Source organism: Eschrichtius robustus, chromosome 15 (assembly GCF_028021215.1).
Source record: "Eschrichtius robustus isolate mEscRob2 chromosome 15, mEscRob2.pri, whole genome shotgun sequence".
Lineage (NCBI taxonomy): Eukaryota > Metazoa > Chordata > Mammalia > Artiodactyla > Eschrichtiidae > Eschrichtius > Eschrichtius robustus.
This window is the reverse complement of record NC_090838.1, coordinates 34,974,748-34,993,130: the sequence shown is the minus strand read 5'-3', so window position 1 is coordinate 34,993,130 and position 18,383 is coordinate 34,974,748. Positions and strand designations below refer to the sequence as shown.

Genomic DNA, 18,383 nt, shown 5'->3' with positions numbered 1-18,383 from the left:
ACTGGAGGTATGTCTCTGGCAAGTGGGATTTCGGAGGTTTTTGCTTACTTATACTCTTTTATTTTAGATGAATTTTCTACAAAAAAAGAAAAATTCTTTGTAGACAAAACTTAAACTATTGGGGCTTCCCTGGTGGTGCAGTGGTTAAGAATCTGCCTGTCAATGCAGGGGACACGGGTTCGAGCCCTTGTCCAGGAACAGCCCACCTGCCGCGGAGCAACTAAGCCCATGCACCACAATTACTAAGCCTGAGCTCTAGAGTCCGTGAGCCACAACTACTGAGCCCAAGTGCCACAACTACTGAAGCCCGCACGCCTAGAGCCCGTGCTCTGCAACAAGAGAAGCCACCCAATGAGAAGCCCGCACACCGCAAGGAAGAGTAGCCCCCGCTTGCTGCAAATAGAGAAAAGCCTGCACGCAGCAACAAAGACCCAAGGCAGCCAAAAATAAAAATAAATAAATAAATAACAAAAAAAAAAACTTAAACTATTTTCTCAGTAAAGAAAAGCAAAGCTAATTCAGGCTGTGATGTAAACCTACTTAGTAATGCACCCAAATTTTCAATACAAGTTTGGTTAATGTGTAGATTTTTATGCATAGTGAATGAAAACATTTCTGTAAAAGTATACATCTCATAATGTTTGAAAGAAATATTCTCAGGCTAATAAGAGACACAAAAATCAAAACAATACATCCAAAGGAAAACCAGGTCTTTAAACATCATTTCTTCAAAAGAACAAAACAAAATTACAACTGATTTGTCACATTAGTAAATTCCCATCAGAAAGCATTTAGCAACTTAAATGGTTTTTTCTTTGTTTTAAAATGGAATTAGTTGTCTTCAAATATTGTCGCATCAAGACAAATATTTAAGTATTATATCAAAAAGTTATGCACTATGTATTCTACAACAGCTAAAATTTACTTTTGGAAATAAACATAAGAAAATATATTCATAAAAACAGCTCATAAAAAGATATATTTATGCAGGAATTAATGTTTCCTATTTATCTTAATATTCTACTTCTAAAAGTCAAAGCTTTCTCTCAAAGAAGTTTTAATTAAGTAAGGCATTTTAACTGTTAAAGCTTGGATATTTTATTTCTCTAATAAATGACAATATTAATTACCTCCACCTAGCGATATTATATGAAAATAACACTATCTGTCTTCAATTGAATAACACAAACAATGTTGACTTATATTTTCTACTTTTAAAAACTTAAGTTTGTCTTTCCTTGTAAGATATTCTTACTAAAATTTCCCCTGCTGGCATAAATTATATAAGAAATTGTGTTAAATAAAATATAAAACCACTTTTGCTACAGCACTCCGGACATGAAGGCTAGTCCCAGGGAAGGACTTTACTTTGTTCTATCGCTAGGATTCATGCACAATTAAGACTTTTTTCAAAGTCTCACTTAACACAGAATTAAAAACAGATAATCAGATAATTCTGCTTTTGATGTTTTTTGGTTAGACTTCACAGAAGCAGAAGTCAAGCTTAATTACACAATTCTGATTTCTTATTGAGAGGCGCTTTTATTTTTTTATTTTTTTACTATTTTCCACTAAAAGCTGTTTTAATTTTTTTCCTCACAAATAATATAATGACCATCTTTTGGGGGGGCGGGGCACAGGGAAAGAACAAGTTGAACAAAGCCCATCCTGCCCTTACAACAGGAATATATTTGCTTATAAAGGGGGTACAGTCTTAAGTACTTTACAAAAGTAGGTAGGCAAATATTTATGCCATTACTGACACATATATAAAGGAAGGAGGAGGGGAGGGACGGAAGAGACCTAGATGCATTCCCACATCCTCAGATTTCTTTTGTCACGAGTAGTAAAGTTTGTGACACAAGTCTCAATTCCGAGGAAAGGAAAGATACGTTACCAGTGCAGAAGCTCCTAAGTGTAGAGGAAGCACACACTGAAGCGAGACCAGGCAAGCGGTCTTCCATTCTTGCCACCTACGTTACAAGCAGTATAAACCAGTTCTGTCTACGTTTCCTGCTGCCTTCCCAGATAGTTCCAGAGCAAATCCCAGCTCTCTAAATCTCACGACATACTTTACATTCTGAGGAAATCCTCCCGATCCAGATGGCCTACCACCAACCACTTCTATGTTGGCACAAATAAAAACTTCTTAAGATAGTTCTCCTGCCCCTTTGCTCTCTGATCTAAAGAAAAGTTTTCTACTTATTTATAAAGAGAGACAAAGAAACTGAAGGAGAGAGAGCAAACAGAGCACGCAGGCAAAAGGAGGGTAAAGATACAGAAAAAAAAAAACTTGGGCTGCTTTGGGGAGTGGCTAAATTCCAGGCACAGGCAGAAACACATTTTTAATGCACTACATGAATATTCACTACAATTATTTGGTTGTCCTCAGGCACTATTTTTCTGATCTTCGTTCAATTGGTTAAGAGTAAGGTACAACTGCTTCAAATACAAAACCCAGTTCTGCCTTCTGAAACTAAAACATAAAACATATTAAATAGTTTCTATAAGTAACAGAGTTAAAGCCCCCCAAATGAGCATTTTTCTCTACTAGGAAATTAAATAAACAATGTGTGTGCAAAGTGGCAAGTCACATTTCCTTTTTCCTTTTGCTTTTGTTTAAAATAAAATGAAATCCACATGAACTGTAAAGAAACTAAAAGAATGATCACTTTTCATTAATTTTTAAAACCTAAGTGTAACATGGCTGATTTATTACAACCATTTCACTAGAGTAAGATAATGAATACAATTAACAATGAGAATAGTCCCTTTTCTTAATTCACTAATTTTCCAAATTATTTTAAAATAATACAACTGCATTAGTAGTAACCTATAATGATTTACATCTGGTCAGATATTCTGATTTCAAACCACATACGCTTACAATAGTGTAAAAGTATAGGGAACTGAAATTATAAATATCTTTAGTCTCTTATAAAACCATGTAAAAGCAGGTGAAAGTTAATGAATGAAACGTGTATTTATTCTTTTGATAACTACTTCTAAAGCTAATTAAAGAACAAATTAATGGAGATAAGTGTCAAAACAAAGCTACTGACAGATCATCTCTTCAGTTTGTTGCTTTTAAGCTTTATAATTAAGAAAAGCAAATTTAAACCAAACCAAACCAAAGTAAAACAGAAACAACAGGACTACTGTAAACACACACACCCACACACACACAATACTGCGAAATGGATAAAACCTAAACCAAACTGAACATTAAGAGCTATGCTACAAAGATTGAGATGAGGATAAACTAAAAGCAAAGCTGATAAAAGACAGAGGAATGAAGCAAAATGACCTAGATTAATATTTACAGAAGAAAGTGGGAACCATCAAGAGTGTTTCCTAAAGTGAGACTTGGGAAAGTTCTTCTCTATAGATTAATACCTGGTACAGATTCACCAAAATACAGGAGCTACTTGGAAGATTAACAGGAATTAAACGGGCTGGGGTGTGTGTAATGTGTCTGAAACAAAGTACATTTAGGGGATACCAAGTAGGATGAATAAAAGCAGACAGAATGGGAAATATAATGATACAAAGGAAATGTAATGCCAGGCACAGACTAGGACGGAGTTCAAATTCTTGCTATTGATTGGTGAGACGCTCTGAAGCAGATTGTGCTTTATTATGTTTCTCTTCAATCAACAGACAAATGTAAGACTGTAGTTTTATAATTTAGGTCTCAACTACTCTTCTTTACAACAAATGCATACCAATTAAATGACTGCTCACAGACTCCTAAGGTTATAGAAGGACTGTCAAGAAGTTCTGTAACCTAGTGCTTTCTAACTAGTACATAACAAAAAGGCTCCCCTTACACATACACTACAGTACATGGGCTTCTTTTTTACCACCTCCCATCTGTAAACTGCTACTAATTTGTAGATTATATACCTTGGGCATTCCTTTCTTCTCAAATCAAAATTTGATGTCAGGCCAGAAAGTATGTGGTTCCTAATCTCAGCTTAGTTTCTTTGCTCAAGAATCATCTTCTCTCTTTACTATTACAGTCAATCTTTCCAAAACGCTTATTCATACATTCAAGTATTTGAGTACTATGATGTACAGAAACTCTTCGAGACGCTGAGGTGAATTAAAAGGAATTTTACCTACTAGAAATTAGAAATTAAAGGACGCACTTAAGAGATGCTACTCAAGACACAGGATTGATGGAATACGGTCACTGACTGGATGAGGGGATGAAAAGTAGGGGAGGGTCCCCTTGTTCTATTTGGAATAGTGAGTAAATGGTTAGGTAACATTCACTGAGCTAGGAATAAAGGAAAAGAAACAAGGTTGGGGGGAATGAGGGAGTAGAATGATGAGCGCTTTTGGACCTGCTGAGTTTGAGGTCACTGCAACAAAAGTATAACCAGGTCTTGGGCTTAAGACAAAGGCCTAAACTAGAGACATACTTTTGAAAACTGTACTGGGATATAACAGATAGCTAGAGTCACTAGAATTGATGACTGGGAGTGAGAAGAGAATAGGGCCAAGGTTATTTTTAGGGCAGCCAGAAGGAAAGGAATGTGCAAATAACAATAATAAAAACTGTCAGAAAGGTAGTAATAGATTCAGGAAAAGAATAATAATTTCTAAGACTGAAAGGACATCAAAAGACAAGGACTGAAAATGGTCCACTGGATTTGGCAATTATAAGGAGACGTTTACCAGAGAAGTTTCAGTGGAGTGATGGGGAAAGAAGCATGACTGCAATGTACTGAATTGTGACTTGGAGGTAAAGAAGTCTTTTTAAGGAATCTGGTTGAAGATGGAAAGGGGGAAAATGGAATGAGGTGGGGAATGAGTTGTGCAAGGTTGCTGAAGGGGTTTTTGTTCAACATTTACAGGGTTTGGGGAAGGAACGGATGAGAAAGTGAGCTGTACTAACACGAGAGGGCATGCAGCAAAGCTCTTGTGTTAGAGACGATGTGAAGGACTAAAGCAGAAAACACAGACCAAAGGACGAGCCTTAAGAAGGGACAGCCAACACTGTCCTCAATGGTGAAAAACTGAAACCATTTCCACTAAGATCAGGAACAAGACAAAGTTGCCCACTCTCACCACTGTTATTCAACATAGTTTTGGAAGTCCTAGCCACAGCAATCAGAGAAGAAAAAGAAATAAAAGGAAGCCAAATCGGAAAAGAAGAAGTAAAGCTGTCACTGTTTGCAGATGACATGATACTGTACATAGAGAATCCTAAAGACGCTACCAGAAAACTACTAGAGCTAATCAATGAATTTAGTAAAGTAGCAGGATACAAAATTAATGCACAGAAATCTCTTGCATTCCTATACACCAATGATGAAAAATCTGAAAGAGAAATTAAGAAAACACTCCCATTTACCATTGCAACAAACAGAATAAAATATCTAGGAATAAACTTACCTAAGGAGACAAAAGACCTGTATGCAGAAAATTATAAGACACTGATGAAAGAAATTAAAGATGATACAAATAGATGGAGAGATATACCATGTTCTTGGATGGGAAGAATCAGCTTTGTGAAAATGACTCTACTACCCAAAGCAATCTACAGATTCAATGCAATCCCTACCAAACTACCACTGGCATTTTTCACAGAACTAGAACAAAAAATTTCACAATTTGTATGGAAACACAAAAGACCCCGAATAGCCAAAGCAATCTTGAGAAAGCAAAACGGAGCTGGAGGAATCAGGCTCCCTGACTTCAGACTATACTACAAAGCTACAGTAATCAAGACAGTATGGTACTGGCACTAAAACAGAAATATAGATCAATGGAACAGGATAGAAAGCCCAGAGATAAACCCACGCACATATGGTCACCTGATCTTTGATAAAGGAGGCAAGAATATACAGTGGAGAAAAGACAGCCTCTTCAATAATTGGTGCTGGGAAAACTGGACAGCTACATGTAAAAGAATGAAATTAGAACACTCCCTAACACCATACACAAAAATAAACTCAAAATGGATTAAAACCTAAATGTAAGGCCAGACACTATCAAACTCTTAGAGGAAAACACAGGCAGAATACTCTATGACATAAATCACAGCAAGATCCTTTTTGACCCACCTCCTAGAGAAATGGAAATAAAAACAAAAATAAACAAATGGGACCTAATGAAACTTAAAACCTTTCACACAGCAAAGGAAACCATAAACAAGACGAAATGACAACCCTCAGAATGGGAGAAAGTATTTGCAAGTGAAGCAGCTGACAAAGGATTAATCTCCAAAATTTATAAGCAGCTCATGCAGCTCAGTATCAAAACAAACAAACAACCCAATCCAAAAATGGGCAGAAGATCTAAATAGATATTTCTCCAAAGAAGATATACAGATCGCCAACAAACACATGAAAGGATGCTTAACATCATTAATCATTAGAGAAATGCAAATCAAAATTACAATGAGATATCATCTCACACCAGTCAGAATGGCCATCATCAAAAAATCTACAAACAATAAATGCTGAAGAGGGTGTGGAGAAAAGGGAACCCTCTTGCACTGTTGGTGGGAATGTAAATTGATACAGCCACTATGGAGAACAGTAGGGAGGTTCCTTAAAAAACTAAAAATAGAACTACCATACGACCCAGCAATCCCACTATTGGGCACATACCCTGAGAAAACCATAATTCAAAAAAAGTCATGGGGCTTCCCTGGTGGCGCAGTGGTTGAGAATCTGCCTGCCAATGCAGGGGACACGGGTTCGAGCCCTGGTCTGGGAAGATCCCACATGCCGCAGAGCAACTAGGCCCGTGAGCCACAATTACTGATCCTGCGCGTCTGGAGCCTGTGCTCCGCAACAAGAGAGGCTGCAATAGTGAGAGGCCCTTGCACCGCGATGAAAAGTGGCCCCCACTTGCCGCAACTAGAGAAAGCCCTCGCACAGAAACGAAGACCCAACACAGCCATAAATAAATAAATAGGTTTAAAAAAAAAAAAAAAAAAAAAGAGTCATGTACCAAAATGTTCACTGCAGCTCTATTTACAATAGCCAAGACATGGAAGCATCCTAAGTGTCCATCAACAGATGAACGGATAAAGAAGATGTGGCACATATATACAATGGTATATTACTCAGCCATAAAAAGAAACAAAATTGAGTTATTTATAGTGAAGTGGATGGACCTAGAGTCTGTCATACAGAGTGAAGTTAGTCAGAAAGAGAAAAACAAATACCGTGTGCTAACACACATATATGGAATAAAAAAAAAAAAAATTCAGAAGGACCTAGGGGCAAGACGGGAATAAAGACACAGAGAATGGACTTGAGGATACGTGGAGGGGGAAGGGTAAGCTGGGACAAAGTGAGAGAGTGGCATGGACATATATACACTACCAAACGTAAAATAGATAGATAGCTAGTGGGAAGCAGCCACATAGCACAGGGAGATCAGCTCAGTGCTTTGTGACCACGTAGAGGGGTGGGATAGGGAAGGTGGGAGGGAGGGAGACGCAAGAAGGAAGAGATATGGGGACATATGTATAACTGATTCACTTTGTTATAAAGCAGAAACTAACACACCATTGTAAAGCAATTATACTCCAATAAAGATGTTTAAAAAATGCAAAAAAAAAAAAAAAAAAAAAAAGGGACACTGTTTTATCTAAGAATGAAGGGAAGAAGATGAGAGCAAGCCCACATATTTGTTTTTATACCTAAATTTTTTATCTTGTGAAGCAGGAGACAAGGTCACCTGCTAAGCGGAGCTGGTTAAAGCTTAAGCTGAGTGGCTAAGTGTGGAATTGTTTATACCATCTGACTCATCACAATGTAGGACATTATAATCATCTTTTAACAAAGTTACATTTTAAATCCCTAATTAGATTGTGAAGTCCTCTAGAGAAGAAGCTATTTCTTTTTTGTTTTCCTCTACACCTGGAAGTACCACATGTAGCAGTAACTCTCCAAATAGTGGTTGATTTATCGTGGCTGTACTTTAGAACCAGCAGCAAAGACAGGATAAAACAAAGGACGAGATAGAAACCCCTATTACCTTAGTGACATGCAGAGGACTGAGGTTGCTTTAGAAGAACAAAACCCCCCACATGAGAAGTTTCATTGAGCTGGGAGGAGGATCTAGAAGAAACAATTTCAGCCAATGACTACATGATAGAAAAGACAGGTATCTCTCTCCTATTTTCTTCACTACCTTAAATACTTCTTCCTTTTTCAGCTTCTTTTTCTGAATATCCCCCTTTCCTCTTTTGTAACTGGACTCTGAGACCATCTACCTACCTACCTACCTATCTCGCTGCCTTTCCTCCCCCTCCTCCTCCTCTCTCTGCCACAACATGCCTAAAATGAAGTACATTTTTGTTACTGCTGTCTCAGTTTTAGAGATTTAGCCTAATCAAAAGGTTAGATATTTTTGCACTACTGTGCCTCAACCCAGACTTAATTATTTCACCACTAGATGTTTTTTTTTCTTATTTTCATAAGTCAATGAGCTCAAATGCTTATATTTCTCTTAAAAAAAAATCTACTTTATTCCCCTCCCTAACTCCTCTCACAAACTCATAGCTTTCTACAGGTATTTAGTCCTAAATTTACTCACATTTTCTCTCTCTCAAGCACACACACACACACACACACACACACACAGTCCTGGTAAATCACTGGCCCTTGGTAGAAAATATAGCATGTCTTGCTTTTAAGAAAAATATTCTACCATATTAGTTTCTGTTAAAAAAACTGTTCCTGGAACACAAAGTTCATGTGTAACTGAAAACTTATTTAATATGCATACACTGGTTAAGAATATAATGCTGGGTTTAGACTATCTGAATTCAAAAACTGGCCTCGCCATTTACTAAATATATAACCCTGTGGGCTTCTCAGGTGGCGCAGTGGTTGAGAATCCGCCTGCCAATGCAGGGGACACGGGTTCGAGCCCTGATCCGGGAAGATCCCACATGCTGCGGAGCAACTAAGCCTGTGCACCACAACTACTGAGCCCGAGCTCTAGAGCCTGCGAGCCACAACTACTGGAGCCCACGTGCCACAACTACTGAAGCCTGCATGCCTAGAGCCCATGCTCCGCAACAAGAGAAGCCACCGCAATGAGAAGCCCACGCACCACAACGAAGAGTAGCCCCCGCTCGCCACAACTATAGAAAGCCTGCGCGCAGCAACGAAGACCCAACACAGCCAAAAATAAATAATAATAATAATAATTAAAAAAATAAATGTATAACCCTGGGCAAATTTTTAAACTTCGCCATGCCCCAGTTTCTTCATCTTTTTTTTTTTTTTTCTTCATCTTTAAAATGAGGCTAAGAGCACCTAATAATATATATATATAATTATAATTATATATATATATAATATAATTATATATATAAAATATATATAAAATATAATTATAATATATATAATTTTATATAAATTATAGAAAATTTAATAGATAAATCACCAAAGGCCATTTTAAAAAAATGACAGTAAGAACTAAAATAATTATTAAGAACTATTAAGAACTATAATATTAAGAACTATTATTAAGAACTATATTAAGAACTATAATATTAAGAACTATTATTAAGAACTATAATAATTATTAAGATTCTAAAATAAAGGCCTGGTAAACCCACACCTAGATTGCCTTAATTCTTAATGATTAGTAAGATTTGTGGGGTCAGGTACCCAAATAGGTCAAAGATTTCCTGAAACAGTCTCAAACATCAGCAAAAAGAGATGCTACATTATTTTACTAATTATTTATTCACTAAATTCCATTTCATCATCAGAAAGTTAAAAAGACTAAATTGGAATTAGCAGAAAAGATTAAATACAACACAAAAACATGTGTTATTTATTTGATAATCACTTTTAACATTCAGTGAACTTGTAATTATATGCCATTCATTGTTAAGAGTTTGAACAAGACGGTCTCCAAACCTAAGAAGCATGGATGAGTGGAGGAGAGAGAAACTGTAAACAAATAAATACAATAGAGTATAATACAACAGTTGTCCTGATAAATATATACAGAAAATAGTGGGACCCAAAAAAGGAAGTTAGCCAATTTTTAATGGTGGAGAAGGTCTAGTCTCTGGAACAAGTTATTTTTCTGTTAAAAGAAAAATACCAATGAGAATTTTTTTAAAAGCAATGCAACTGGAGAGCTTACTATGTAAGCCTATTAAACATAAGGCAAAAATATAACTTCTAAATAATAAGATTACAGACATAACCCAAATGATATGATTATTAGTACTGAATATCAAATATTAAATGATAAACTGAGTACATGATACTTTTACCTACTTAAAAAAAAATAAAAATAAAAAAAGAGGAGGAGGAGGAAGGGAGAGGAAGAAACCCAGAGGAAACATATCAATTAACAACCACCAGTTGTATCTACAAAACTCATCAATTTCATTCCTAAAACTATGTAATTGAAGGGCATATGTATTGCAGTGTGTCACACGAAATTGAATTCTTTGACCATGAGCACGTTTAGGGTTTTTCTTTGTTGGGGAGGGGTAGTCAAAGGAATAGCCTTAACAGGCCCATATCAATTTTGAAAGCAGGTAGGATGTAATTCTTTAAAACTGAAAAGGAGAAGGGACACTATTTTACATATTATATAAAACTAAAAGTGGAAAAAGACAGGATTAAACAAGTACAGTACAAGGCCCAAGAAAATCCTGCTTTCTGAGGGGATTCCCTTTGCTGAACCTCAGAGAAATTGTGTGGGATCCTGCTACTACAATCGAAACTGTATTTTTATACAACTGCCATCCATCACAGGCCTGAGAATTATCTGCAGTAGGTGCATCTTTATTCAGAATTTAAGTGTATCTGGAAGATCTAACAGATTAACTCTTCTTTAAATGACTTTCAGACCAAGCCCAAACTGACAAGAACTCTCTTTCTAATCCACTTGCAAATAAATGTACCTAGGGCACTCAAACAATGGGAGACCCAATACACTATTAGATAACCATAAAGGTACACTTTACACATGGCGGTGCAAATCATTAGCACTCATTTGTCACTTAATTTAGGTAGCGTTATTTCTTTAAAAATAAAACAGGGGCTTCCCTGGTGGTGCAGTGGTTGGGAATCTGCCTGCCAATGCAGGGGACACGGGTTCGAGCCCTGGTCTGAGAAGATCCCACATGCTGTGGAGCAACTAAGCCCGTGCGTCACAACTACTGAGCCCACGTGCCACAACTACTGAAGCCCGCCCGCCTAGAGCCCGTGCTCCGCAACAAGAGAAGCCACTGCAATGAGAAGCCCGCGCACCGCAACAAAGAGGAGCCCCCGCTCGCTGCAACTAGAGAAAGCCCGCGCACAGCAACAAGGACCCAACACAGCCACAAATAAATAAAATAAATAAATTTAAAACAAATTAAAATAAAAATTAAAAAATAAAATAAAATAAAACAAATTTTTAGATTTCCACAAAATATTTATTCATTCTACATTTTACTGAGTGACTAATTTGTCAGGCACCATATTAAATCCCAAGGACACAAATTCAAATTCAGTTCTTCCCACTTTGAAAAGTAAAAAATTTTAAAGGCAAAAATTAAAAACAGACATTATAATGCATATAAGAAATATGTAAATATTGCCTACAGATCAATAAGAAAAGACAACCTAAGAGAAAAAATGTGAAAAAGATATGAATAGGCAAACTTCTGTTTGTAGGGAAGATGGATCAACCTCACTGCTAATTAGGGACATACAAATTAAAATCACAAGCTACTATTTCATATCCATTAGATAAACAAAAACTGTAAATTCTGGCAACACCAAATGTTGGCATCAGAACTTTTATACATTTTGAGGGAAAGTATACATTAATAAACTACTTGGGAGCAAGATTTACTGAATTTGAAGGTACACTTACTCTACAAGCCAGCAACCCCACTCTCAAAAATAGGCCATGGCCTTGAATAGACATTTCTCCAAAGAAGATATATAAATTGCCAATAAGTACATGAAAGAATGTGGAGAAATTAAAACTCTGTGCACTGCTGGTAGAAATGTAAAATCATGTAACTGCTGTGCAAAACACCCCGGCAGTTCCTCAAAAAGTTAAACATAAATTCAGCAATTCCACTTCTAGGGATATATACCCAAAAGAATTGAAAGCAGGCACTCAAACAGATACGTGTGCACCAATGTTCATACCAGATTATTCACAATAGCCAAAAGGTGAAACCACCCAAATGACTACCCACAGATGAATTAATAAACAAAATGTGGTGTATACATACAATGGAATATTATTCGACCTTAAAAAGGAATAAAATTGACACGAGCTACAACATGGCTTGTAATTATTATGCTAAACAAGTCGGACACAAAAGGACAAATATTGTATGATTACATTTAAATGAGGTATCTAGAATAGGCAAATTCATAGAGACAAAAAGTAGAACAGAGGTTACCAGGGCTGGGAAAGGAGGGGAATGTTGAAATATTATTCAATGAGTATGAAGTTTCTGTTTAGAATGACAAAAAAATGTTATGAAAATGGACAGTGGTGATGGTTACACAACACTGTGAATTATATACCTAAAAATGGTTAAAATAGTAAACTTTATGTTATGTATATTTTATCACAATTTAAAAAAAAAAATCACACCACAAAAAAAAAATTACACCACACATAAAACAATCACAGTGTGGTATCACTTCACACCCACCAGGACGGTTGCAGTCAAAATGACAATTGGTGTTGGTGAGGCTGTGGAGAAGCTGAACCCTCGCACACTGCTGCGTGGAATGTAAATGGTGCAACTGCTTTGGAAAACAGTCTGGCAGCTCCTCAAAAAGTTAAACATAGAGTTACCATATGACCCAGCAATTCCCTCCTAGATATATACCCAAGAGAAACAAAAAGATATGTCCACACGAAAACTTGCACGTGAATGTTCATGGCAGCATTACTCGTAAGAGCCAAAAAGTAAAAATAACCCAAATGTCCAATGAATGATGAATGGATATTCACTCATGTGGTATAACCATACAATGGAATATTATTTATTTTCAGCCATGAAAAGGAATGAAATACTGATATATGCTGTAACACAGATGAATCCTGAAAACATGCTAAGTTAAATAAGTCAGTCACATATTGTATGATTCCATTTATATAAAATGTCCAGAACAGGCAAATGTGTAACAGAAAGTAGACTCATGGTTGCCTATAGATTATAGGAGATGGGGGAAATGGGGAGTGACGGCTGAAAAACAAAGAATTTCTTCCTGGGGTGATGAAAATGATCTAAAATCGATTGTAATGAAGGTTGTACAACCCTGGGAATATACTAAAAACCACAGTGTTGTATACTTTAAATGTGTGGTATATGAATTATAGTGCAAAAAAGCTATTACCAAACCAACAACAAACCCTTCATTCAATAAGCAACAAAAACTTTCATTTCATAATTTAAATTGTAAATTCCCTTAGAAGGTATAAGTAGAGTTGACATTTTCCCAAAAGTATAAATGACTGGCAGAAGAGCACACTGGGGCATTACTGAGTATGCAAAAAGGGTACAGGAATCACCTAAATAAGGGTACAAATGAGGGGAAAAAGAGAAGCTGGAGTTGTAAGAACAACTTCAATTTTTTCATAATGTAGCTTACAGCCAGCATTGCTTAGAAGACTGTTATCTCTATTTACTAAATTGTCCAAAGATTAACAAAAATTTAATGGCCTCTGTAAACAAAGATGTTACTCACTGTAACTAGATGTGTTTTAGTGAGGATGTTTTTCATATACTGAGAGAGATCTGGGCTAAGTAAACCTCTCAAATGGTACTCTTGTAATAGGGACAGACTTGTAAGCAAGAAGAGGAAAGATGACTGGCTAGAGTAAAATTTGTAATTTGTGGCTGCGGACATTTAAGATCTCTTCAAAAACAGAAAGAAAAATGAAATGTTGAGATGATGAAACTTCAGCTCCTTTAAAGCATGTCTTTATAAGTGCAAATGGCTTAGCTTCTTCAGTCAGCAGGAGATTTAAAACTAAAATAATTTTTACTGATCTTAGCGGCAAATTTTTTTTTAAATGACAACAAATAGTGGCCAGAGTGTTAGGACACAGGCAGTTGTACTGGTGCACTTGTGAACTGCTACGAATTTTCTGAAAAGTAATCTAGTAATAGCTACTTAAATTAAATAATTAGAATTACACATACATACTCTGATGCAACAACGTATGTAGTACATATAAACAGACCTAAAGGTCTACCTAAATGAGATCAGGTGAATGAAATATGGTATCTAAATATGGAATACTGTGCACCATATATCAGTGTAGTATGGACAGCTATCGATCAGCAGTGGATAAGCGGAAAAGGTTAGTTACCAATAAGTATAATATAATGCATATCCATTGCACACACACTGTATTTTATGTCCTGCTTTTGAAAAAAACAAATGACAAAACCTGTTTATGTATTACAGGGGTCAGCTAACTTTTTCTGTAAAGGACCAGAAGGTAAATACTTTAGGCTTTGAAGGTCAAAGATCTCTAATCCAATCATCACACTCTGCCACTGCAGAACAAAAGCAGCCATAGACAGTATCTCTACAAATGAAATATGTTCCAATAAAACTGTATTTATGAACATTGAAATTAGAATTTCATATAACTTTCATGTGTCATGAAATATTATTCTTTTGATTTTTTCAACCATTTAAAAATACAAAAAATATTCCTGGCTTACAAGGATGTACATAACAAAAATAACAGATTTGGTGCAAGAGCCATAGTCTGTCAATCCCCGATGCAGAAAAATACAAACTAAACTGTTAACAACAGTTATCTTGTGCAAAGTCTGACTTGTTAAAATGAGCAAGTATATATTTATAATTCAAAAATATATAAAATAATTTAAAAAGTATCTCTCTTCTCAAAGGACAGTAATCAGTTTTATTGACAAAGTAATTTTTATTAATAAGACTAAGAAATGTCTTCTCCATAATCAAAGTAGGTGGCATATTAATTTTATGACTCTATTACTCCATGGCTATAGAGAGAGAAGAATAAGGAGAAAATAAAGAAGGTAACTTTAAATTTTTTTTAGCCCCAAATTAGAGAATTCGGCATTTCATGGTACTTCTTGCTTCAGAGAATAAAATCTTTGCTTATTTATAGTGAGGGTTCTTAAGCTGGTAGAAATGATAAAGTTCTACAACGAAGAACAGAAACATAGTATCTGAGGAAAAATATGAGACTACTCAACCAGAGTTCTATGAGAGGATAAATATGCTCACATTTTCAGAAAAACCTTCCTAGGCTTCCCATAATAGAGCATATTTTAAAAAAATCACCAACACGTAGTATTCAAAGGATTTGATATTGTGAATAAGGAACTGACTGAGAGACATAAAAAAAGTTATTTTCCAAGCTTCTATCATATGCTCACCACTGTATTGAGTCTATGGTAAGATATTAAAGTGACGTAAGAGATAGTCCTTACCCTCAAGGAGCTTTCAAAGATGCAAAAATCCTAAAGAAAATATTAGCAAACCGAACGCAATAATATATTCAAAGGATAATAAATCACAGTCAAGTTGAATGTATTGCAATCAACTGATGAAATTTATCACATTAACAGAAAATAAGATCATGTTCATTTCAACAAAGACATTTCGTAAAATTTAATATCCATTCAAAACAAAAATATTAAAATACTATGAATAGAAGGAAACATTCTTAATCTGATAACTATGAATAGAAAGGAACATTCTTAATCTGATGAAAAGGCACTGTGGCAGATCATATTTTCTGCATTTCTCTCTAGCTAGACACACACACACATAAATGTGTATGTAAGTATGTACATATGCCATCCCTAGTGCTCGTCTTACAATGTGACTGACAGACATTCCTTTAACCAAAAAGCAGGGTCTATATTCCTTCCTCTTTTATCTGGGTAGGGGCCTGTGACTACTCAATCAGAGTATGCAAAAGTGATGCTTATATGACTTTTGAGACCGGGTTGTAAAAGGATACAGCTTCTACCTAGCTTTCTCTCTTTGGGAATGTTTGCCACCATGCAGTGAGGAAGCTCACACTAGCCCACTGGGAGAGACCACATGGAAGACCTCAGGTGGAGAGGAAATGAGGTTCCCTGCCAAGAGCCAGTGTCAACAACAGGACATATGAGTAAATTAGCTTTCAGATCATTCCTTCCCACTACTTTGCACCTTGCAGCCAAGGCATGAGACAACACAGAGCAGAGACAGCCTTCCATGGTATGCCCTATCTAAATTCCTAATCCAAAGGATCCATGTATGAAATAAATGGTTGTTTTACGCCACTAAGTTTTTAATTGGTTATGCAGCCATAGTAACCAGAACAGGCATATACCAGAAATCGAATAGCTACAGCATCATATTTAATGTTGAAATACTGAAAGATTTCCTTTTGAGATACGGAACAAAAAAAAAAACAAGGATACCTACTTTCACCACTTCTATTCTGTACTGCAATCCTACTCAGTTCAATAAGACAAGAGAAATAAAGATTAGAAAAGAAGAAATTAAATTATCCTTCACAGACAATATGATTAGGTATATAAAAATCCTAAAGAATTCTAATAACTTATTAGAATTAACAGCAAGTTTAGCAACATTGATGGATACAGATCAATACACAAAACCGACTGTATTTCTACATCCTAGCAACAAACAGGAAAAGAAAAAAAATTGAAGACATCATTTACAGTAGTACTAAAAAATAATACCTAGGAATAAAAATAATAAATGGTGTTCAAGACCTCTGCATAAAAAACTAGTAAATTTTGTTGAGAGAAATTAAAGACCTAAATAATTAGATAAATATACCATGTTCATGGATTGAAGACTCAATGAAAATATACCACTTTTACCCAAACTGACCCGGAAATTTAATGCAATACGGAAAAAACTCCAATAATCTGTGTGTGCACATCCGTGTGTGCTTGTGAGCATGGAATTTGATAAGCCTATTCTAAAGTTTATACAGAAAAGCAAAGGGTCAAGAATAACTAAAACCCTCTTGAAGAAAAGGAAAATGGCAGGAGCACTTGTTCTATTAGATATCAAGACTCATTATGAAACTATAGTAATTAAGACATAGGTAGACAAATGGACCTATGGAACTGAAAAGAGAATCCAAAAATAAACACACTCATATACAGACCAAAGGCAGCACTTTAGAGATCTGGGGAAACAAGAATCAGGCCAATAAGTAATACTGGGTCACATGGATCTCCATATGAGGGAAAAAAAAAAAAGAAACCTGACCCTTACCTCACAACATATCCAAAATATCAATTTCAGGTAGACTGTAGATCTAAATGTGAATGACAAAACAATAAAGCTTCTAGAAGATACTTAAATAAGACATGAAAATCACTATTGATAAATGAAAAGATTGATAGTGGGATCAGTCTTAAAACTGAGAATGTCTATCCATAAAAAAAAAACCCATTCAGAGTAAAAAGGCAGGACTTCCCTGGAGGTTCAGCGGTTAAGACTCTGGGCTTCCAATGCAAGGGGCGTGGGTTTGATCCCTGGCCAGGGAACTGAGATGCCACATGAGGCTGGGCACAGTCAAAACAAACAAACAAACAAAAAAACCCCCCAAAAAACCCAAAAAACAAACAGTAAAAAGGCAAGCCAGAATAGGAGAAAGAGGTTGGAATATATAACTAACAAAGGGCTCATATCCTGAACATACAAAGAATACCCACAAATCAATTAGAAAAAGACAGTCTGATAGAGAACTGTGCAGGTGACTTGAATACGAACTTTACAAAAGAGGGCAGCCCAATAGCCAATAGTAAATATACAAAAAGGTGCTCAACCTTATCAGTAATCAAAAAATACAATTTGAAACCACATTAAAATACCACTGCACACTCACTGAATGGCTTAAAGACTAACAATATCTAGTGCTGGTGAAGATGTGGGACAACAGGAACTCTTGGAACTGCTGGTAGGACTATGTACTGGTACAACCACTATGGAAAACTATTTGGCATGATCAATTAAAGTGGAATAAAAACATTTCCCACGACCCAACAATTCCAGTTCTATGATTATACCCAACAGAAATGTGTACACATGTGTAACCAAGAAATATATACAGGAATCAGAGCAGAATTATTCATAATAGACACTGGAAACAAACTAAATATCCATCAATATTAGAATCGACAAATAAACTATGGCATATCCATATAACCATGATACTGAATGAACTACAGCTACATAGAACACAAATGAATCTCACAAACATAATATTGAGCAAAGGAAACCAGACATAAAAGAATATATGCTTTAGGGCTTTGCTGGTGGCGCAGTGGCTGAGAATCTGCCTGCCAATGCAGAGGACATGGGTTCGAGCCCTGGTCGGGG

At 36.0% G+C, this 18,383-nt stretch overlaps 1 protein-coding gene across 4 annotated transcripts in view; it reads right to left on the bottom strand.

The window, feature by feature from the left end:
• Window positions 1-18,383, bottom strand: part of EML4 (EMAP like 4) — a 159,734-nt gene that overhangs the window by 95,362 nt on the left and 45,989 nt on the right. For 3 of the 4 annotated variants that reach the window (XM_068564016.1, XM_068564013.1, XM_068564014.1), the window contains exon 1: window positions 1,898-2,033. The exons of the other annotated variant lie outside the window; for it this stretch is intronic. In XM_068564016.1, the coding sequence (XP_068420117.1) occupies window positions 1,898-1,964 (67 nt within the window). In that variant the 5' untranslated portion in view covers window positions 1,965-2,033. Of the gene's footprint in view, window positions 1-1,897; window positions 2,034-18,383 lie in introns of those variants that run through there. 4 annotated transcript variants of the gene reach the window in all.